This window comes from Eubalaena glacialis, chromosome 3 (assembly GCF_028564815.1).
Source record: "Eubalaena glacialis isolate mEubGla1 chromosome 3, mEubGla1.1.hap2.+ XY, whole genome shotgun sequence".
Lineage (NCBI taxonomy): Eukaryota > Metazoa > Chordata > Mammalia > Artiodactyla > Balaenidae > Eubalaena > Eubalaena glacialis.
This window is the reverse complement of record NC_083718.1, coordinates 179,606,710-179,628,584: the sequence shown is the minus strand read 5'-3', so window position 1 is coordinate 179,628,584 and position 21,875 is coordinate 179,606,710. Positions and strand designations below refer to the sequence as shown.

Sequence of the window (21,875 nt, the reverse complement as noted above, 5' to 3'; positions counted from 1 at the left end):
CAGGAAGCAGCTGGGGAAGGGAAAGGAGCAAGGCTGCTTCCTATCCCAGCCAGCCTGACCACTCACCAGTTATGTGATCCTGGCTTCCAGATGTGCCCCTCAGTTTCCCTACCTGTAACGTGAGGGAGTGTGTGCATTAGCAATGACTGCAAAGCACTAGACCCTGGTAGGTGCCTCCGTTTAGAATCCCTCCTCTGAACTGAGCCCTGGCAGGGAGCTGGGGCACAGGCAAAGGAGGAGGGGCACCCCCTGTCCTTACCTCACTCACAGCCCTGTGGAGGAGACAAGCCATCACAGATGGGCAGTTACGGAGCTTTGTGATGTGTGATGTAGCAGACAAGTTCCCAGAGGCTGTGGAGGTCCCGAGGAGGGCATGTCTGATGGGCTGGGTCTCAGGGAAGGCTTCATGGAGGAGATGACAGTGGAACTGGGTCTTAAGTGGTGAATAGGACTTTGAAAGGCAGAGAAGAAGGCCACAATCATTACAGGAAAAGGCTCCGGTGTGGGAAAGGCATAGTGAGGTCAGTGTGTTTGGAGCAAAGTGAACATGTAGGACATGGCAGGAGGTGACACTGAACGGTGATAGGGAACCGATGGGGAAGAAACTTGAATGCCATGCTAGGAGTTTAACCTGCCTTGTTGGACAAAAACAATGGAGAGCCATTAAGCTCAGGGGAAAGGGAGGCTGCTGTGTGTGTGTGTGTCTGTGTGTGTGTCTGTGCACGCATGTGCCTACACATGGGGTGACAGAGGGGATGGGAAGGGAAACAGCCTGGAGGTTGAAGGACCAGGTACGAGCTGGTAGAGATGGTCCAGGAGAGAGCAACGTAGCAGCCCCAATGGGGTTGGAGAGCAGAGGAGGATTTCGGGAGAGCGTTCGGGCAGAAATGTCAAGGCTTGGGGAGAAGCTTAATGCAGGAAGCAATGTAGCCTCACAGTTAAGGACATGGGCTCTGTAGTCCTCCTGCTTGAGTTAACTCCCAGCCCCATCACTTACTGGCTGGGTGGCCTTGGATAAGTTACCTCACCTCTCTGAGCTTTGGTGTTTTCATCTGTAGTACATGGATAGTAAGAGTACCTACCTCTGAGGGGTGCTACCCAATTTTATATGTAAAGCACTTGGAATGATGTTTCATCTATTTGACAAGTATTTATTGAGCATCTACTATACCCCAGTATTATTCTATGGGTGGCAGATATAGCCGAGAAACAAACTAAAAATTCTTGCCTTCACTGGGGATTATACTCTATCTAGAGAGTTGGAGAGACACATTAAACAAGATACATAAGCGGAATATACAGTCTATCAGATGGTGGTAACTGCTAAGGAAAAAACAGGAAAAGAGAGCTAGCAAGTGTCGAGAGGTTGCAATTTGAAGAGCAACCTAAGTGACTGAGTGACTCAGGTTTTGGGGATGGAACAATCATGAATGGCATCTCAAGTTCAAGGAATGAGTGGAAATTGGAGGCTGAGCTGGAGGGGTAGCAGAGGTTACTGAGATGCGGGGGTTTGGGGATAACAGCTCAGTGAGTTGGGTGCATCCTTCCCATGGATGCTGAAGTCACCCCAGGTGATGGCAGGGCTTGGGGAGCAGGGAAGCCAGGTGTCAGGTGCCAAGTGCTTGCTAAAAGGAGGGTGTGGTTGGGACCTTGAAGATGGCAAGCAACAAAGCGGGGGTGGGGTGTAGCTAAAAGACATCAGCCTCCCAACCTGAGGGGTGCAAGGAATAGCAGCCCCTCCTGGAAGAAGGGGAAGCAGGTCCTCAGGCAAGGACACAGAGAGCCTCTCAGGGAGCCTGCTGGCTGCCGGGTGGTGGCTGCAGAAGGCATAGTGGGAGGTTAGAAGAGGAGGAAGAGGGCCAGGGGCTGGCTCAGGGGCGCAGAACCACAGAGCATCCCCTATGGACGGATGGTCTGTTCGAAGATGGGTGGGACCTCCGTGCTGGCGGGGAGGGTGTATCTGGGCTGCTGACTGATAAATACTGGGATGAAAACCTAAATGATGGATTTAACTCTGACATCTTCCCTGGGGAGCTGCCCTCAGCTGGAAAAATGGGAAACCCAGAAATGGCCAGCTTTGCACTGTGATTATATGTATTGATCCATTCATTCATTCAACAATATTTATTCACCACCTGCTAATAATGCAAGCACTCCTCAAGGCACTTGGGATATATCTTGAGAAAAACAGGTCCCAAATCCTTGCCCTTGTGGAGGGCAGACAGGTGATAAGCAATAAACATAATAAATGCTTTATATAGAGTATGTTAGTAATATGTGCTCTGGGAAAAATAAAAAAGCAGAATGAGGGATTGGAAGTGAAGCCGGGGGAACGGGTTGCAAGTTGAAATACAGTATTAAGGATAGGCCACCCTGAGAAGGTGCCATTTGAGCAAAGACTTGAAGGAGTGAGGGTGAGAGCCACGTGGATAGTGAGGGGAAAAGCATTCCAGGAAGCGGGAACAGCCAGTGCAGAAGCTCTATGGCATAAGAGCCAGAGCAGAGTCACCAAGGGGGAAATCAGAAAGGAAAGGGCATGGGGCCCAGATCAGGGGGTCTTGAGGGGCGAGGGGAGCTGGCAGGGGTTTGAACTCTAGAACCACATGACTGGATCCATGTCGTCAAAGGATCACTCTGGCTGCTCCACTGGGAATAAACTGTAGGGGGACAGGAGGGTGGCAGCAGTGGAAGTGACAGGAAAGAGTCAGGTTTTGAATCTGTTGGCTTGCAGCTTCATTTAATATCTGTCACCTCCATTAGTTTACATGTCACTTCTGCCTTGTTCTCCTGTCTCCCAGCACCTAGGTGACCGCTAAAGGTTAGTGTCCCTGGGAGGCTGCCGGCATTCATTCATTCATTCATTCATTTCACGTTACAAATATTTATTGAGCTCCTACTATGTGCCAGGCACTGTGCTGGGTACTTTGTACACATTATTCAATTTAATCTTCACAGTGCTGATGAGATGGGAGCTATTGGCCCCTCCACTCACCTGGTATTATAAAGGAGGGGACGAATACCCAGGGATTACAGTGGTTCACTCACTTCTTAGAAATCCTCTTTCCTGCCCGCCCCCTCACTCTCCCCTTGGCTGCTCTAAGGTCTAGTGGCCCCTTCCATCCCTTCTCCCAGCCCATTCACTCCCCTTTCTCTTTTCTCTCACCTCACCAGCCCAGATTCTGCATCCCAAAAGTCAAGGACCTGGGAAAAGACAGGTGGTCTGGCCAATCAGGAAGGAGGTGAGGCGGGTAAACGCCTAGTGAAATATTGACCCTGCCACACTAAGATCAGCCCCTGTCACCACCTCAGCCCCGCTCACACCACACTGTTCCTGAGGCCGAGCCTGGCTTCTCACACTGTCTTGGGGATGATGCTGGTGGCTTCCTCCCTGTTAGGTCTCTCCTAGGAGTTTCCTGTGGCCTGATGCCCACTGGAGGCCCAGGTTGGGATGGTTGGAGGGAGGATGCTCAGCCTTACTTGCTCTGGTCCCCATCTCTCGCAGGGATGCCCCTGGGCTCCTCCAGGAGAAAGTCCCACACACGCACCCTGGGTACCAGTATGTCCTTGGGGCACCCCAAACTCATGTGCAAAACCAAACGCATCTGAGGCCTCGATGTCCTCACCTGCAAAACAATACACTTTATAAGGTTGTGAGAATTAAATGAGATAATATGTGTGCCTGGCACAGTTTCAGTTTTCAACAAATTCCACCTGCTGTTACCATTATCTTCCCCCACTCCCCAACTCCTCTGCCTCTGGAGTGTAAGGTCCTTAAGGACGGAGTTGTATCTTATCTTTGTATGCCTAGTGGCTAATTCAGGGCCTGGAACGCAGTAGGTGCTTATCAATGCTGGATGAATTGATGAAGACTTCATGAATTAGGCCCTGCAGAATTTCAAGTTTACTCTTCCCAAGAGGGCTGACATTGTTAAAGAGTCAGTGCTGCGTGAGTCTGCCTGTGTTATCAACGTCGCTCACCCAAGCCCCACTCTCTGGGTGAGAGTCACCCCAGGAAGCTGGGGTGGGCACAGGGCAGTGTAGGATGAGTGGGTTGGCTGAGATGCCCTTGGCAAAACTCTACCTCGAGTTGAACTGAAGCTTAAGTTCAAGTCCACCACATGTCTGGGTGCTGGTTCCCAATCAGCATTCCGGACAGGAGGGAACCAGGAGGAGGAGGAGGAGGGCAGGAGTGTGGATGGCAGGGGATGAGGCTTTGTCAGGAAATGACCTCCGCCATCTTGTTCTGGGCTTGGCCAGTCCCCTGAGACAGAGAACTCCTGAAAGAAGGCAGCTGGGGATACAGCGGCTCCCTCCCAGCCCCTTATCTTCCTCCTGCTGTCAGTCAGCCCACTGCAGATAAGCCAGGGCTGAGAGCTGTCTGGGCCGGAGCCACAGAGAGAACATAATTAAAAAGATACTGCTAAAAAAAAAAAAAAAAAAAAGATACTGCTGGCCTGGCAGCGAGGGAGGGAACAGCCGAGGATCCTTGCCTGGGGACACAAGGAGGACGTGGAAGCAAAGAGTTCCCTTCTCAGAGAAAAGGCAGAGTAATCAGAACTCACTGAACAGCCTTGCAAATAAACGGCAACAGGCTACCAGCCCGCAGCAGCTTTGCCTGGCACGTACATCACCGAGAGGAAGACCCAGAAAGAATCTCAAATTCGTATTCCACACCTTTTGTTTGACTTTGCTTCCCACTCCCACCCCACCTCATGAAGGCAGGTGATTGCCTGGGAGGGTATCAGGAACCTCATAGAGAATCGATACCCTGCCCTGAGAAGCGCTCCGAGGTCTTTGGTGTTGGAATGATGACAGTCATACATTCTTTTATGTATTCAGTCAGCACTGAGGATGCCATGGGCAGCAAAAATAGACCTGGCCTCCAGGGGCGTGCACTCCAAACGGGATGACGGACATGAATAAAGTAATCTCACGGGAACAAGATGCATCCCTACAGACTAACGGAAGTGCTCCGAGGGAGAGAAGCTCGGCTCTGTAAGAGGCAGAGAAAGGATGCTGGGCATGCGTGGACTGGCTTCCCAGCAAAGGGGGGCCCTGAGTTGACACTGAAGGACAATAGGAGGTCACTAGTTTACAGTGGGTCATGGGGTGAGCCTTAGAGGTAGAGTGTGGCAAGTACAAAGGTGGAGAGAGCACAGGACACATCTGAGGGATGGCATGGAAGCTGGGAGACACACAAAGTGTGGTTGGGAACATGATGACAGATCAGCTAGAGAGGCAGGCAGGGCCAGATCACACAGGGCCCTAGGCCAAAATTTTAAAAGGGTTTTGGTCTCTATTCTAGGAGAAATAGGAAACCATTGGTGGGTGAGAGAGGGTGGCAGGGGTGATGGAAATCTGTCCAACTTGTGTGTTGGTCTGTTCATTCTGGCCACTGGGTAGAGAATGGATTCCGGGGTTGGGGGGGAGGAGTATATTCAAGAGGCCAGTTAGGAGCTGTGGTCCAGGTGGAGATGGTGATGGCTGGGACAGGGATGCTGGTGGCAGAGGAAGAAAGGCATGGATGGATGCCTGGGTCTTCCCAGAGATAAATCATGATCTTTGGCAATAGCTTAGGTGTGGGGGTGGGAAAAAGGGGTGCTGAGAACGGCCCCCAGGCTTTTGGTCTGCACACCTGGAGGGATGGTGTCTCTTTCACTTTCGTATCTTTGGAGGGGTGGGTGTTTCTCACTTCCCTTACACCCCACGTGTTGACTGTAGTGGGTAGATTCACTGCAGTCAGCGAAGGAGGGGCTTGGTGAGCTATTCCAACCATCTCATTCTGCAGAGGAAGCATCTAAGGCTCAGAGATCACGGGACTGACAAAGGGATGGGACCAGAGCCCCTGGACTCCCATCCGGAGCTCGGAGAGCACTGCCCATGGAGGAGCCCAGGTTGGACACGAGCTTGCCTGGGCTCTAACCCTGCCTGCGCTCCCACCCACTGAGTGAATCCGGGCGGGTCACATGTCTTTAGGCCTCAGCCTCTCTACCGTGAAATGGAAAGAAATGGAATGACCACTCCTTCTCTTCTGAGGGGTGGTCAAGAGTCACTGTGGGTCACTGAGTAGGAAGTAGTTGGGGGAAGTGAAGAGAACAATGCTTTGACTTCCTGTGGGGGCCGAAGTGGGAGAACTGAGTCGGGGAGATGGGGGGCCTCTCCCCACTTCCTGCCTTCCTGTCTCTTGCAGGCCCTGAAGGCTGAGTAGCCAGCAAGATGCCTGGTCTGTTGAACCAGATCACAGGGGCAGCCCTGCCCCTCACCGCATCCGACGTCACCTCCTTTGTCAGTGGTTACGCCCTGGGTCTCACCGCCTCCCTCACCTATGGCAACCTGGAAGCCCAGCCCTTCCAGGGTAAGGATCCCTGTTGGGGCTTCCCCAGGACCACCTGCTCCTCCAAGCAGAATCCCCATCCTGACATGTATTAGCTGATTGACACCGGACAAGTCATGTCACCTCTCTGAGTCTCAGTTTCCTCATCTGTGAAATAGGAATACCACTTCTGCCCTGCAGGTCTTAAAGCTGGTAGCAAGTCAGGTCAGGATTCGAACCCAGGTTGGGGCTCGGCCCCAGCCCACTGTCCCAGCCCTATTTATGTTCACAAGACATGCCCACCTGTGTCAGACAGTCAGTCCTCCACTCTCCCCAGTGAGCCTCACAGTAGGAGAGGCGTCCAGACTCAGTGGAAGCCAGGAGCTCCCAGTCGTAGGTGTGGCTCTCGTGCCCGTGACCTTGGGGAAGCCGCTGTCCTTCTCGATATCAGGGTGCTCCTGCACCTGTTTGGATGCCAGGGTTTGCAGGAGGAACAGATGAGGTAATACATGAGGAAGGACAGCGTGGAATGGAAAACAGTCTGCAAATATGAGTCATCAGCGCAAGGCAGTCAGGAGTGTGGACCGGCGTTCCCCTGCAAGAGATGTCTGTAAATTACACTCCTCTCCTTGCACTTAAGGAAGGGCGTTATGGGAAGGCTGGCCGGGAGGGTTCTGCGTAAAGGCTTGTTATGGTTAGCGTCGCTTCTCATCCACAGTGATGGGGGCCTCCTAACCCCCAAACTTCATGTCTCGGGGCACCACCCTCCAGCCTGACCTGAGCTTCTGAAACTCTTTCAATTCCCAAAAGAAACCTGCAAGGGAAAGTCTCCTCCCTGCGGAAATCTCCTGGGCAGAGCAAACGACCCTTTTCCTCTGTTTAAGGAAACCTATAGAGGGTGGCTTAAAGTGAGGCCCGCGAGGAACCCAGGGACTAAATTACTGAACAGCTCTGGGAGAGTCCTTTGGCTTTCCATGTGCAGAAAGAACAGTCCCCCCATTTTATAGATGAGGAAACTGAGGGATGGGAAGCTGGGATTTGTGGAGAGTTCACCATGGGCCCAGCACTGTGCTGCCCTCATGTTAGTGGGCAGATAAAATGAGATACGACCTTGATCCTCTGAGTGTGGTACCCCAGCCATCGGCATCACCCAGAGCTGGTTAGAAATGCAGAATCTCAGGCCCTGTCCCAGAACCACTAAATCAGCATCTGCATTTTAACCAGACCCCCAGGTGATTCATGTGCTCTTGAAGTTCGAGAAGCACTGAGATATAAAGATGTAGGGCATGCACTATGGGGGATATAGTTTAATAAGTGGTGGCTGTTTTTTCCATTTTCATAACGACCCTGAGTTTGGCTCTATTATCCCCATTTTACAGATGGGGCTGTGAGGCGTAGAGATGCTAAATGTTTTTATCCAAGGTCACCAGACTGGGGAAGGGGGCAGGGCCCGGATTAGAACCCTAGCCCTATTCCTCCAAAGCCCCAGCTCCTGGGCGCCACGCACGGGACCACCACACAGAGGTGTCTTATTAGTCCCACACATCAGGTCACATAAAAATCCAGATTTCCACTCTCTCTTGAAAAATCAGAAGCCCTGGTCACACCGGCCTCACAGGCCAGCAGAGTAAGAGTTGGCTGGGACAGGGGAGCAGCCGTCCCTTTCCAGCTGCCCTGCAGCTGACACAGAGCCTGCTCCTGTGCATCTCCTGCCCAGCCCCCAGAACCAGGAGGCCCCAGCCCAAGTTCTCTCTGGAGTCCTCCAAGTGGCAGTGAGTACCATCCACTCATCCATTCGGATGGCAGAACAAAGGCTCCAGTTCCTTCTCTGGGGTGGGGCATGCAGAGTGGGTCTGGGGCACCGCGCAATGCTAGGCCCTGCTCTGGCAGGTCTCTTTGTATACCCACTGGATGAGTACACCACGGTGATCGGCTTTGAGGCAGTCATTGCCGACCGAGTCGTGACAGTACAGATCAAGGACAAAGCCAAGATGGAGGGTGGCCACTTAGATGCCACCGGCCTCCGAGCTGCAACTGTCACAGGTAAGAAGGCCAGAAAGGCTGTGGCAGGGCCTGGGCATGGCTGGAGTCTCAGGCAGACTGAAAGGGCAGCAATGGGATAGGGTAGAGAGGGCACTACACTAAGAGTCAGGAATCCTGTGTGACCTCAGGCCAATAATTAACCTCTCTGAACCTCACCTTACTATCTGGAAAATAGAGGTAATTGTTTCTGTTCTCACCTGGAAAGAGTGGTAAGGCTCAAAGGAGACAACAGAAGGATTGTTAAGATATCTCTAAAACACAAAAGATCATGTCATTTAAGCTCAGAGGTTGTAGAATGAGTCACACCAGGATTTGACTGCCTATCCTGCTGCTTGCAAGCTTAGATAAGAAATTAAGCCTCATTTGTAAACTGTAACTAATAATCCTATGCATCCAAATCTCAGCAAAGAGCATGCAGAACACTCATCACAGTCCCTGGTACAGAGTAAGTACTCACAGCATGGCTACTGATGCCTGCTATTGAGGATACTGAGTCTCAGAGAGGGTGAGTGACTGGCCCAAGGTCACACAGCATGTTAGTGGCAGAGCCAAGGCTTGAGTCCAGACCAAGGATCATATGATATGAGATTCTTACCATTGGATTTATGATGGAGGTGAAGTTTGTTCACCTGATCATTGAGATGTTCAAGAATCTTTTAATGAACACTCATGCTCTGTAAGATGCAAAGTTTCCCCCAAGATTTTAGGACTTCTCCCAGCCTGGAAGAATAGCTAGGACATGCCCAGTAGTGACCACGATAGTAAGTTGACAGTGGCTATGCCAAAAGCGGTCCAGATAATGTCAGAGGAGGGAAAGAGTGGTCCAGGTGGGACCAGGGAGGTTTTTGTGGAGGGGCTGGATGGATGGGTAGGATGGGCTAAGAAGGAATGAGGGATGGGCCTTTCAGGTGAAAGGAGAGAGCATGGATCCTGGGGGAGGGGGGAATGCTCCACCGTGATTCTCGGGGGGACATAGAGTCTGCGGATAGAGATGTGACCCTCTGTTGGGGAGTTGTGGGTCGCAGTCTCCCACTCCCCGCAAGATACAGTGGAAAGTACACAGGCTTGGCATCAGACCCACATAGGTTCAGATCCTGGTTCAATAAATTAGTTATTTGTTGAGTAACTTGAGCAAGTTGCACCCACACGCTGAGCCTCAGTTTTCCCATCAGCAGAGCAGGCTGCTCTAACCTAACACACAGCAGGCTTAGAGGGGATGGGAGAGAACGTATGCACAGTCCCTGACTCCAGGCCTGGCACTTAGGAAACACTCTGCATCATCCCTCCTTCCTGCACACCAGGAAAGGTGGCTTTGGATGAGGATTTGGAGCGGATCCTCTTTGTGGTCAACCTGGGGACCGTCGCCCCTATGGAGAACGTCACCATCTTCGTCAGCACCTCCTCGGAGCTCCCGACGCTGCCCAGCGGGGCTGTGAGGGTCCTGCTACCTGCTGTCTGCGCCCCAACCGTGCCTCAGTTCTGCACCGAGAGCACTGGCCCCTCCAACCAACAGACCCACGGGTGAGGAGCCCCCGCCCAGACAAGCCCAGAGTCCCGGGTGGGCAGCAGGGAGTTGGGCGGGTGGGAAGGATAGGAGGTGAGGCTGAGCTCTGTAGCTGCCCCCATCTCAGTAACTGTCCCTCCCCTGCTCACGTTTCGAGCACTTAAGAATCTCCTGAAATGCTCCGTGTTGGTACTGGTCAGAAGGGTTGGGATTTGGACAGCTTGGTATCAGAATTTCCAGGCGTTTTTCTTTAATGCATTCAAGAGGTATTTTCAGAGCACCTAGGTGCTAGACACTGGGGTGGGTGCTAGGGACACAGAGGACATGAAATCCACATGGTCCCTTGCCTTTTTGGAACTTGGTTGGGAGAGATAATTATCCAACAGATAACACAACTAATGTGAACTGTTTATGAACTTGCATGCATAATTAATTATGTGAAAAGTGCAGTAAAGGAGAGGTTCGTTGGCTAAGAGTATAAAAGAGAGACCCAACAAGGGGGGGGGGATCTGGGGGCCTGGTCAGGCTTCTCTGAGGAGTGGTATTTCAGCTGAGGGCTGAGCCAGGAGGGGGATGGATATAGGTACAGAGAGAAGCGTACCTATAGGTGGGAACAGCAGGGGCAAAGGCCCTGAGGCAGCAAGGACAGGGCCCCAGGGGCGGGACTGAAGGACAGGTAACATGAGATGAAGCTGCAGAGATACAGGACACCCCGTGGCCCTGGCAGACTTTGGATTTCTCCCGGAAGCAACAAGGAGTCCTTAAAAAGAGTTTTCAGCAGGGCCGGGAGGGTACACTCCAGCACAGTTTCTCTGTACTCCCTGGGTGGGGGAGGAGGGAAAAGGGGGTGGGTCACAGCCTGAGGCACCTGCAGCTGAGATCGGGGCTCCTCCCATTTTCCCACCTATAAGCCCTGGGGGACTAGCGTTTCCTCTGCAGGGAGAGAGGAGGCCAGTTTTAAGGTAGCCTGATGCATACAGGAGATGTCTTTTGAAGTCGTGTATCTTATTCAATTCGTGTCATTAAAAAAAAAATCTGTTCCACAGTATATTAGCACCACTGTGGTAGAAAAATAACACTTGAATTAATTACCAGTTAAACTACTTAACTCCCCCTCCCCAGCTTTGAGCCTGAATCTTTGAGCCAAGTTGAAATCTGGGAAGATGTACCATATGTATCTAGGAGTTTCATACATACCCTGGTTGGGCTATGGGGGCAGCTGGGAGCACGTGCCCACTGGGACACAGAGGAGAGTGACAGTAAATCCCTGGACACCACCAGTTAAAGTGCTGACCTCAAGGTGACCTGACGGGGAGGGGTTATTTTAGCCTCCCACGTGGGGCCAGCCCAGAGGGCACTCCTCAACCACCCCACAAATAGTAATTAAACACCTACCATGGGACAGGTACTGTTTTGGGTGCTGGGAATACAGCAGTAAACTAGACAGACAAGGTCCCTGCCCTTGTGGGGCTAGCATTCTAAGGGGGGAGACAGACAATAAACTAATAAGCCCACAAGCATGTCATATGTTGGGTGATGAGCTCTATGGAGATAGATGCTACAGAGGCTAGAGGGGCAGAGGATGGGGTGGGTGCTAGTTTCACTAGAATAGACAGGGCTTAGGCAACATTTGAGGCCTGATCTGAATGAAGGGGGCTGGCCATGGAAGAATAGTGGAAGAAGAACATTCGGGGCAGGGGGCAGAGCGGGCAGTAAGTGCAAAGGCCCTGAGGCAGCAACAGGCTTGGTGTGTTGGAAGAGCAGCTGGAAGGCTGGTAAGACTCTAGCAAAGTGGGAGAGTCAGACTGTGTAGGGCCTCGAAATCTAGAGTGAGGACACTTGTTGGTACAACAGAGAAGCTGGTGGCACCAGCCAGTCTCAGGCCAGGGAGCACCAGCTCGTGTGTCATCTATGTAAATGCTGCCATAGGCACCAAGCCAGGTGCATGGGAGAGGCAGGACCTAGCAGACCTGGGGACATTCAAGACCTCGGTGGATCAGGGAACAAGAGGCCAAGGAGTCCTCGGTGCCCCTGAGGTGGCCCTGATAAGCTAAGTCCTGCCCGTTCCAGCAGGCAGAGTTAACAGAGATGCTCTTGGGAGACGCCTGCATCGAATTCTGATGAACCTCAAAGTTGCTTAGATAGAGTGACATGGGAAAAAATAAGAAAAATAGATAACACCAAGTGTTCGTGAGGATGAGGAGAGAAGGAAACTCTCGTTCATTGCTTGTAGAAGTGGAAACTGGCCCAGCCACCCTGGAAAGCAATCTCAGGCAATACTCGGTGTGTGCCCTTTGACCCAGGGATCCCAGAGAAATCCTTCTATACGTCCAAAAACAACACATGGATGAGGATATTCATGGTGCTGGCGTCTGTGGACACAGGGAGGTGAAGGCAGGAACAAATACGTACAATATAACAGATGGCCGCAAGCCATAGCACATCAGCAGCAAAGACTTCGCTTTGCAGACAGCCAACTGGACAGAGCTTAAAGACACAGTGTTGGGTGAAAAAAAGGGGAGCAATTGAATGAGATTCCTAATACAATGCTTTCTTTTCAACCAAATGTCATGGTGTGTTTTACAAAAATATGTGCATATTCAGAACGTGTACCGAAGACCTCAGAGGGCATGACCATAGAGGGGAGGGAAATAGAGCAGGATCAGAGACAGGGTGAGGGATGACAAAGATAAAGGGCCAGAGACTTGAGCGTTCAGCAGGTGACACTTTGCTAAGCGCTTGCTCAAGACAGCTGTGTCATTATTATCCCCATTCAGTGATGAGAAAACCAAGACTCAGAGAAGTGGCTTTATGCAAGGGTTCCCAGCTTGCAGAGACAGAGCAGGTATTCCAGAAGTGATGTGACATAGTGTAAAATGTTTCACGGCCTAGCCAGAGAGACCCGGGTGAGGATGCACGCTCTGCCGAGTCCCAGTGGTGGCCACTTAGGCTAGTGACCTCATCTTGCTGAGCCTCGGTTTCCCCACGTGGGAGGTGGGGGAGATGAGGGCTCTGAGGCCGCCCTCTGGGAGCGTGGTGAGAACAGTGTGAGCCCCCATGCCTGGTGCCTGGCCCATCCATCGTAGGTAGTGGTACCTTAGGTCTGAATCCAGGCTCTCCCTGCAGTCAGGCTGAGTGGGAATGTCAGGATCTGGGGTGGAAGGAAGCTCCTCAGCCCCTTTTTGGGTGGGGCTGCAGGGGTGCCAGGGCTGCCTGGGACTTGCCGTTTTCTCCATGTCTTCTCTTGCTGGCCCCCTGCCTCAGCCCTGACTGGCCGCCTCCTCCTCCTCTCGGCCCCCTTCCCAGCAAAGACAAGCATTGCTTCGGCCCCCAGGCCCTGGACTCCTGGAACAAATTGTGCCTGGCGACTCTCCTGGACACCGATGTGTCCAACCCCATGGAATACGAGTTCAACTTCCAGCTGGAGATCCGTGGGCCCTGCCTGCTCGCAGGTGAGAGGGAACTGGCTAGACCCGGATGGGGCTGGAAAGAAGATTCGAGGCCACGGCGGGGTGGGGAAAGGAAGGGGAGGGAGGGAAAGTTGGCCAGCCCAGATGGAAGACAGCCTGAAGCTCATGCCCCTCCGCCCCCCGTTTCCTGCTCCCCAACATGCGGCCCAAGATGAGTCTTTCCCAAGGACAGGTTTCAAGGCTGTCCCCCCCGCCCCCAGTGGCTTCCCTGGGGAAATGCCCACGAGGCCATGGCCGTCCGAAGTCCGCGGTCCTCAGCCTTCTTCTGGAGCCACAGCCACAAAGCTGCTTCCTGCTCTTCCCCCTGCATGGCAGAATCAGCTGGGGAACTTTCCAAATCTCACCACCTAGACCCCACCCCAGAACTTCTGATGACATTGGTCTGGGGTGAGTCCTGGGCATTGCAACATTTGAAAGTTCCCAGGCGATTCTAACGAGCAGCCAGAGGCGGGTACCACTGTTCTGATGGTTCCCCTCCCCCACCCAGTCAAGGTTTTAAAAAGACACTAGGGTGTGGTTTCTTGTCAACAAGCGTTCTCCCAGAGCAACAGGACATCCCAACACAGAGGCATTTATGGAGTGCCCGCCGATGGAGCATGGAGCTCTTTCTATCTTTCTGTGCCCTGTGAGGAAGCCATTCCTTTGACCCCCACTGGATCGTGAGGTCAGGGAAGGAAAGGCCATTAGACCTCATCTAGCTAAGCCCCCCTTTTGCAGATGGGGAAATTGAGAAGGTCTGTCCACGGTTTTACACAGCAGGTCAGGAGCCCCTGATGGGGCTGGAGTGCCAGTCATCTCTGGCCTGAGTCTCAGGGTCCCCCACCAAGCCCCTCTCTCTCCGGGGACTCCTGAGCCTATCCCACCTTTCTGTGCCACTCAGGGGTGGAGAGTCCCACCCACGAGATCCGAGCCGACGCCGCCCCGTCCGCACGCTCGGCCAAGAGTATCATTATCACCCTGGCCAACAGGCACACCTTCGACCGGCCCGTGGAGATCCTCATCCACCCCAGCGGTACTGTGCACCAGGCGGGGCCCCCAGGATGCCTGTGGGAGGGAGGAGGTGCTGATCCCATGGGGCACAGACACGTGGCCCCCCACCCAGTGGCCAGTGAGAGGGTAGGGGCGCGTGACAGAGGAGAGGAGACCAACTACTTGCCTCCTGGGAAACTTAGAGCTAACTGGCAGAACTGAGTGTCTCCTGCCGCATTCTAGCTCCTGAGACCCCAGGGTCTCATCCACCCAGTGGTGCACTTTGCCCCCAGGCCAGCTGAGCAGAGATCTTTGAAACCCTAAGCTCCATGAGGCCCTGGCAGCTCTGAACTCTCAGGGAGCAACTCTTTTGTCTCTTTAAGTATTCATCGAATGTTTAGATGCAAAAAGATCAGAGCCCAGAATCACTCCCATTTTACAGATGGGTAAACTGAGGCCCAGGGAGGGGCAGTGAATCACCCACAGCCACTAGGCTCTCCTGCCTCCCAGCTAAGGAGTCTTCTCAGGGTCCCACACTGCCTCAAGCAGCCAGGGATCCCATCCCCCTCTTCCAACTGGGAGTCCTCCCCACTGTGAAGATCTGCCACTCCACGGAGGCCCCCAGCATCACCCTCACCCTCGGGCAAGTGCCAAGAGTTGATCTCATCTCTGCAGAGCCCTACATGCCACATGTCCTGATGGAGAAAGGGGACATGACCCTGGGAGAGTTTGACCAGCACTTGAAGGGAAGAACAGATTTCATTAAAGGGATGAAGAAGGACAGCAGTGCAGAGCGAAAGGTGAGGGTGACTGAAGCAACATCAGTGGTGGCAGAACTGGGGTGGCACTGGGGACTTGGTCTTTGCTGGACCAATGAGGAGCCTGAACCTGGGGTTGGGGGTGGGTGTGACTTGCCCGAGGTCACACAGCAAGCTGGTGGCAGAGGGAAAGTGGATGTCCAGATGCGGCAGTCACACCGGCGCTGCCCTCCTGCCTCCTGCCAGGTTACCTGCTCCTAGTGCCACCGAGGTGCCTAAGCCAGGCAAAATTCTAGGCTGGTGGCAGAAACAACCTTGGTCTCCTCCAGGCTAATCCACCCACAAGAAGCACCAAGGACCCTACAGCTGGGTGCCCTCCCGGCTCCATCTCTACTCCTGGGCCTCCCTTTTCCCACCTGCTGAATGGGTCTCTTGCTCTTCCTAACTCTGGGATCCTTGCTTGCTATTAGGTAAAGAATAAAGGCAGAGCAGGGAAAGCCCGAGAAGGATCCTTTCCCTCTGCCCACCCCTCCCCCACGAAGTGAAAGGATAAGGGCGCCATCAGCAAGGGGCTGGGGGTGGGGAAGGGGGTAGGAGGATGCTGAGCCACAGCCACAAGCCACCCCCGCAGTCTCCCTCCTGCTCGTGACCCTGCACATCGAGCCGGGTCCTGAGTGCCAAGGTAGGCTTAAGAATCGCAGGATACTTCTTTTTATTGTCTCCCCTTTTGAGATGAGAAAACTGAGGCTTAGCACCCAAAATAACTGGTGAGCTGGGAAAAGGGAGTTGGCTTTGGTGACAAAGAGGCTAAGGACTTTGCCTTGCTCATGTGGGGCAATTGTGCCGGATGTAAGGGTCCCCCACCCCCGTTCCTGCTGGCCTGACTGGCAGAGGAACAGACAAGAACACGGAGATAACTTACAGCTGATGACATCGTTCCCTTTGGTAGAGATCCCACTGGAAGCCCCTGCTTGGTGGGGGGTAGGGGAGATAGCGAAGGGAAGGTGTAGGTGGCTCAATGCCCATCCCCACGTTAGAGACCCCACTGGAAACACCTGTCCTCCCAGAGGTGCCCCCTCATCCAGATGAGTCAGCTGGGAGAAGAGGCTGGAGCCAGGCTCTCAGAGTGGTGGTGGGAATGCCAGGGGGTGCCACTCAGCTCTGAGAACTGCAGCACGTGGGCAAGGGGTGTCGGCAATGAGCCTCCCAGGCCTGCCTGCTAAGCCTTAAACCAATTAGCTCTGGGACCACTGAAGCAAATGAGAATTAATTTGCCACCTCGGGTTGGTTGTGCAAATACCCTGTATTCTCTTGAGCTCCAGGGATGACAGCCATCAACCCACAGCTGCTAAGAAGTGATGAGTTTATTGTAATTGGATAATGGGAGCTCGAGACATCAGAGGATCCTGAGCCCGGACCCCCGCCCCACGCCTCGGAGAGGCAAAAATCGGGCTCCTGTCACTACCAGATGTGGCTCTTGCTGCCTCGGGCTCTGTCGTCCAAAGGGCCAGGCTGGGCGGTGGCTTTTGGCAAAGGAGCTCCCGGTGGGAGGGAGGAGGGCATCCAGAGGCATCAATCAGGAAGAGTGAGTGGGATGAGCTGTCAAAAACTGCGATTTAGCAAAGAGGGGGCAAATGACACAGGGGGAGACACTATGTATGAGAGGTGGAGATGCAGAGAGAAGCAGAGACAAATAGAGACAGAGAGACAAGAAAACTGATGCATATAGGTCAGTAGCAGACAAAAAGACCCCCACAGATTCATCCTCTCATTTATTCATTCAACAAACACTAAGTGCCCAATAGGTTCTAGGCACTAGGAAGAAAGCACTGAAAATGACACATCCTTTCCTCATGGCGCTTATATTCTAGCACAGGGAAACAGACAAGAAGCAAACGCATGAGCAAGATTTAGGTGAGGGCTGGGGACTGTGAAAGACAAAACAGGATGATATGATAATGAGTGATGAGCACCGGGTGCTGTCTAGCCAGGTGTTTAGAGAAAGCCTGTCTGAATATGAGACCCGGTGGATTGTGAAGCGTTGGAAGAACATGCAAAGAAATGGAAGCAGGATATTGATGATGTGTTTGGAAAACAGAAAGATGCCCAGAATGGCTGAAATGTGGGGCAAACATGAGGTGGATGGGTAGGCAGGGGTCAGTCCTTAGCGGGGCTTCACGAGCCCTGGTACAAGGTGTGAGGGGAAACCATTGCTTAAGCAAGAGAGTAACAAGAAAGATCACACTGCCTGCTCTCTATAGAAGGGACCACGGGGAAATAAAAGTAGAGGAATGAGGCCAGGAAGAAGCTATTGCCAAGATCCAGGCACGAGATGGTACTGTCCTGCGCTTGGGTGATTGCAGTGGAGACAGAGAGAAGAGGACAAGTTCAGAATGTATTTTAGCTGCAGAACAGGCAGCCCTCTGCTGAAGGAGTGGATGCGTGGGGTGAGGAAAAGAGAGGAGTCAAGGACAACTCTTAGGTCTTTGGTTTGAACACCTGAGCGGGTGATGATGTCATCTACTGAATTGAGGAAGGGACCCAAACAGACAGAAATTGAGAAATAGACAAAGAGAGATATGTACACGCAGAGACAGTCAGATACAGAGACAGAGAAAGTAGGGGTGGAGAGAGAGGGCGGCAGAGTGAGGAGAGAGGAAATGAGATTTGGTGCAAAGTGACCGGAGAGTCAAGGACAGTTCAGTAGCGGTGTGACAAGGCCAACTAAGAGGACACATGAAAAGATACAGAACTCTGGTGCTGTCCTTCCTTTAATGTTTACTGAGCCCATCTCTGCACCAAGCTCTATGTTAAGCCCTGGAGATGCAAGAGACTCACGCATGACCTGCCTTCAAGTAGCCCCCAAGCTAGAGGGGAGACAGAGAGATGAGCAAAAACTCGCAGTGTGAGAAATGCCTGGGTCCCCATGACAAATAGCAACAGCAGCGGCATGAGCGTTGATGGCTGCTGTGTAGACAGTTTCTCTGCTGGGACGCCGCCTCACAGGCATTGCATTTAGTCCATACAACTCAGTGAGCTCAGACAGGCTTTCTCTAAACACCTGGCTAGACAGCACCTGGTGCTCATCACTCATTATCATATCGTCCTGTTTTGTCTTTCACAGTCCCCAGCCCTCACCTAAATCTTGCTCATGCGTTTGTTTCTTGTCTGTTTCCCTGTGCTAGAATATAAGCGCCATGAGGAAAGGATGTGTCATTTTCAGTGCTTTCCTCCTAGTGCCTAGAACCTACTGGGCACTTAGTGTTTGTTGAATGAATAAATGAGAGGATGAATCTGTGGGGGTCTTTTTGTCTGCTACTGACCGATATGCATCAGTTTTTTTGTCTCTCTGTCTCTATTTGTCTCTGCTTCTCTCTGCATCTCCACCTCTCATACATAGTGTCTCCCCCTGTGTCATTTGCCCCCTCTTTGCTAAATCTCAGTTTTTGACAGCTCGTCAACTCTTGTCCTCATTTCATGCACGAGGAAACTAAGTAATTAAGTCCACCAGGAAGATGGGGGCAGGTTTTCCAAAGAGGTAAAATTTGAAGGGTGAGTAGGAAGTTATCAGTGGGAGAGAATCAATAAACCAGAGAATCCAAGTTCACAGCCAAAACGAGCCAGAGAGTGGCTTATCCCCTGGGTGTGAAAGGGAAAGAAACCACTATTCAACTGAGGACCTGCACGTGTGCCAGGACCTTCCCATTTGCATGCCAGCTCAGTTCATCCTCAGAACCACCCTGAGAAATGGGCATTATTTGCCCCGTTTTACAAAGAAGAGTCAGACCCAGAGGAGGGTCTTGCCCAAGATCACATGGCTGGACGGTGACAGAGCTGGGATTCAAACCTAGGCCTTTCTGTTGTTGCAACCTGTGAATGTCTAGCAGAAGACCCAGGTAGGGTCAACCTGGAAGTCTTTCACACAGAGGATGAGTGGGATCCTGACAAGCCCTGGAGAGTAATGGGGGACCAGCACGACCCCCAGGAGTAGCTCTGGACCCCTTGAACGCCCAAGTGAGAGAGTTTCCCTTTCTCCTCCAGACAGAAATCATCCGGAAACGCCTCCACAAGGACATTCCCCACCATTCTGTCATCATGCTCAACTTCTGTCCTGACCTCCAGTCAGTCCAGCCGAACCTAAGAAAGACGCATGGCGAGTTTATCTTCCTCATCGACAGGAGTGACAGCATGAATGGGACCAACATCCACCGAGTCAAGGTACTTCTCAGAGGACCCCTACCCCAGGATCTAGGCTTCCAGGGTAGCCAGCTTCTCAGCACTTTCTGTCCCAAGCATCCCTCCTTCCACACCTGAACCAGTTCCTTAAATGACTATCCATGGCTAAGAGAAATGACAAACAACTATTCTGTATGTCAGTTTAAACAGAAACCCCACCTAAACTCAACTTGCTCCCCAAATAAACCCCTGAAGTGATCTGAGCAGAGGTTAACTGCTGTCCAGTTACAAGGGATGAAGTGATCAGTAGCTTCCCTTGGCATTCTACACGCCTTTGTTGTGTCCCTGTTCTGGCTAAAACACCTCACTAGGTACTAAGTGGAGAGGGATACAGAGAGAAGAGGAAGGGAACTAACATTTGCTGAGGGCCTACTATGGGTCAGATACTGTGCAGCCACTTAATGCACAGCTTGGTGTTTAATCCAGATAATAATCCTATGAGGTTGGTCAGATTATCACCATTTTCCAGGCAGGAAAACCCATCCTGAGAGTTTCAGTAATGTACCCAAGATCATGGTCTAAAATTAAACCCATATCTGTCTGTCTGACTGTTTCTACCACGTGACATTGGAGATTCATTGGACATGGCCCCTGCCATCAAGGGATGTGTAGAATCCAGGAGAAATGATTTGGTTCATCTTTTTTTTTTTTTCAAATGCCTAATATGTGCAAAGCCCTGTGCTTGGCCACCTGGAAAGACGGTAGGTTGTAAATATAGCTCCTGCCCTCAAGGAGCTCACAGTCAAGTGAGGGACATAGCCCTGTTAACCAAGCCTGCCTGGGAGCATGGTCTTGATGCTTTGGAGGGTTCTGAAGGAGTGCAGGAGAAAGAGTGATAAAACCCTCCCCTCACGCCCAGAAGCATTCCATCTCCGTGAGGAGATTATTCACCACAATTATGGCATTATCCAACACTTCCTTGTATTTTTAGTTGTGCAGATGTCTGTCTCCTCCTCTGGAATTATCCACTCATTAAGGAAAAGGACCAGGTCTTTCTCATCTGTCTCTCCCCATGGGGTCTAGCTCTGTGTTTATGCGTAAAAAGCCCTTGGTTGCTGTTTATTGAACTGAGTAAAGGATCATAGTTCAAGAGAACAAGGGATGAGAGAACAAAGAGAGGGCGCTGCTGTCACCTGAAATTTTGTCCCTCTCCCTACCTTGTCCCTCTTATTTCCAGAGCAACAGAATGAGCCAGGAGGAATGGGGTTAAGTGGGATCTGTGATGCCAGCTATCTCCTAAGCCTTGCTGTGACTGGGTTTGGTCTTGAAGTATGACAGAGCAGTCATATATGAGATCCAAGTTCTTGTTTGAGCCTCTTGACATTGGGATGCAGGACTAGTTGGTACCTTTTCCCCACCCCTGCCCGCCATCAAAGGCAGGCATTGAAGTGAGGACCTGTCCACAGTGCTGGAGTGCTGAAGCACGCTCCAGGGCTGTGTGGCCATGTGTAGTCCATTCCACAGCTGTACCAATTTGTAAGACATCTCTTCAGTTCCTCTAACGTATCATAGGATCACAGACCTAAAACATCTCTCAGAGAGCATTTAGTCTATTTTCCCTGCCCTTTTCCAGGTGAGGAAACTCAGTCCCCAGGACGCTAAATGTTCTTCCCAACATCACAGAGCTGGTGCGGGAACCTGAACCTTCTGTATCTTAATTCAATGCTCATCTTCCTTACATTGCCAATAGGGAATTATACAGACTCTTCCACTGAGAAAACCTCTCTTCTCTGATTGTCATTCCTGCTACATGGCTCTGAGAAAAACAATGCCTGGGTTCCGGGGTCAATTCTACCACTGACTCGCTATGTGGCTTTGGACAAGTTGATTCTCAACTCTGGCTTCATTTATTCTTTCTGTAAAATAAGAAAGAAGGATTCATTCAGGGAGGGCAAACATATGTCACACATCCCTCTGTTCCCCTCCTTCAAGCCCAGACAGACATCAATAATTGACCATGACACTTTTTTTCAGTGCTGAGCCTGGATTCAGTCTCTACCTCCTTCTCATCTTGGTGTTCCAGGCAGTTACTACCAGTTAAATGGAGCTGGTTTATGAGTAGAAATCCAGTTCCTGAACCAGAGACCTATTGTCAGAATTCTCTGACGATAACTTGGTTCACGTCTCAGTCCCTTTCCCCTTGGAGTCGCTCTTGCTTTCTTTTCCAGTTCAGCTCAGTGAGCTCGAGGTCATCCTTTCACAAATGGCTTTGCATTGGCACAATCCATTCTGCTAAACACGCCCCTTTTAGAAAAAGTCATTACTCAGGCCACACATCCCTTTCCCCACTGACAATGAGGCCATTGAGGGGTTGCTTGAGTCATTAGGTGGCTCATTAGGTTGAAGTTTTAGGAAAAACTAGGCTTAGGGACGTAGGAGAGAATAGAAATCCAAACAGCCATGCCAAAGCGGAAAGTTCAGCCAATTTAATTTCCTGCAGCTGGTCTCATTCTACAGGCTGCCACTTGCTGCCAAAAGCATGGCTTTAAAATTCTAATAGGTGTGAGCAGAGACAATCCGTATGAGTCTCAGCAGAGTCTCCTCCTAGCAGCAATACACATCAGTAACTAATGAAAAAATAA

General features: G+C 51.8%; 1 protein-coding gene across 1 annotated transcript in view; it reads left to right on the top strand.

Moving 5' to 3' along the window:
• The first annotated feature begins 6,216 nt into the window (after window positions 1–6,216).
• The window catches only part of VWA5B1 (von Willebrand factor A domain containing 5B1), a 39,986-nt gene continuing 24,327 nt past the window's right edge, over window positions 6,217–21,875 (top strand). Inside the window, exons 1-7 of the mRNA XM_061187036.1 lie at window positions 6,217–6,355; window positions 8,204–8,376; window positions 9,621–9,877; window positions 13,167–13,312; window positions 14,211–14,342; window positions 14,975–15,099; window positions 19,099–19,275. Of these exons, the coding sequence (XP_061043019.1) occupies window positions 6,217–6,355; window positions 8,204–8,376; window positions 9,621–9,877; window positions 13,167–13,312; window positions 14,211–14,342; window positions 14,975–15,099; window positions 19,099–19,275 (1,149 nt within the window). The remainder of the gene's footprint in view (window positions 6,356–8,203; window positions 8,377–9,620; window positions 9,878–13,166; window positions 13,313–14,210; window positions 14,343–14,974; window positions 15,100–19,098; window positions 19,276–21,875) is intronic.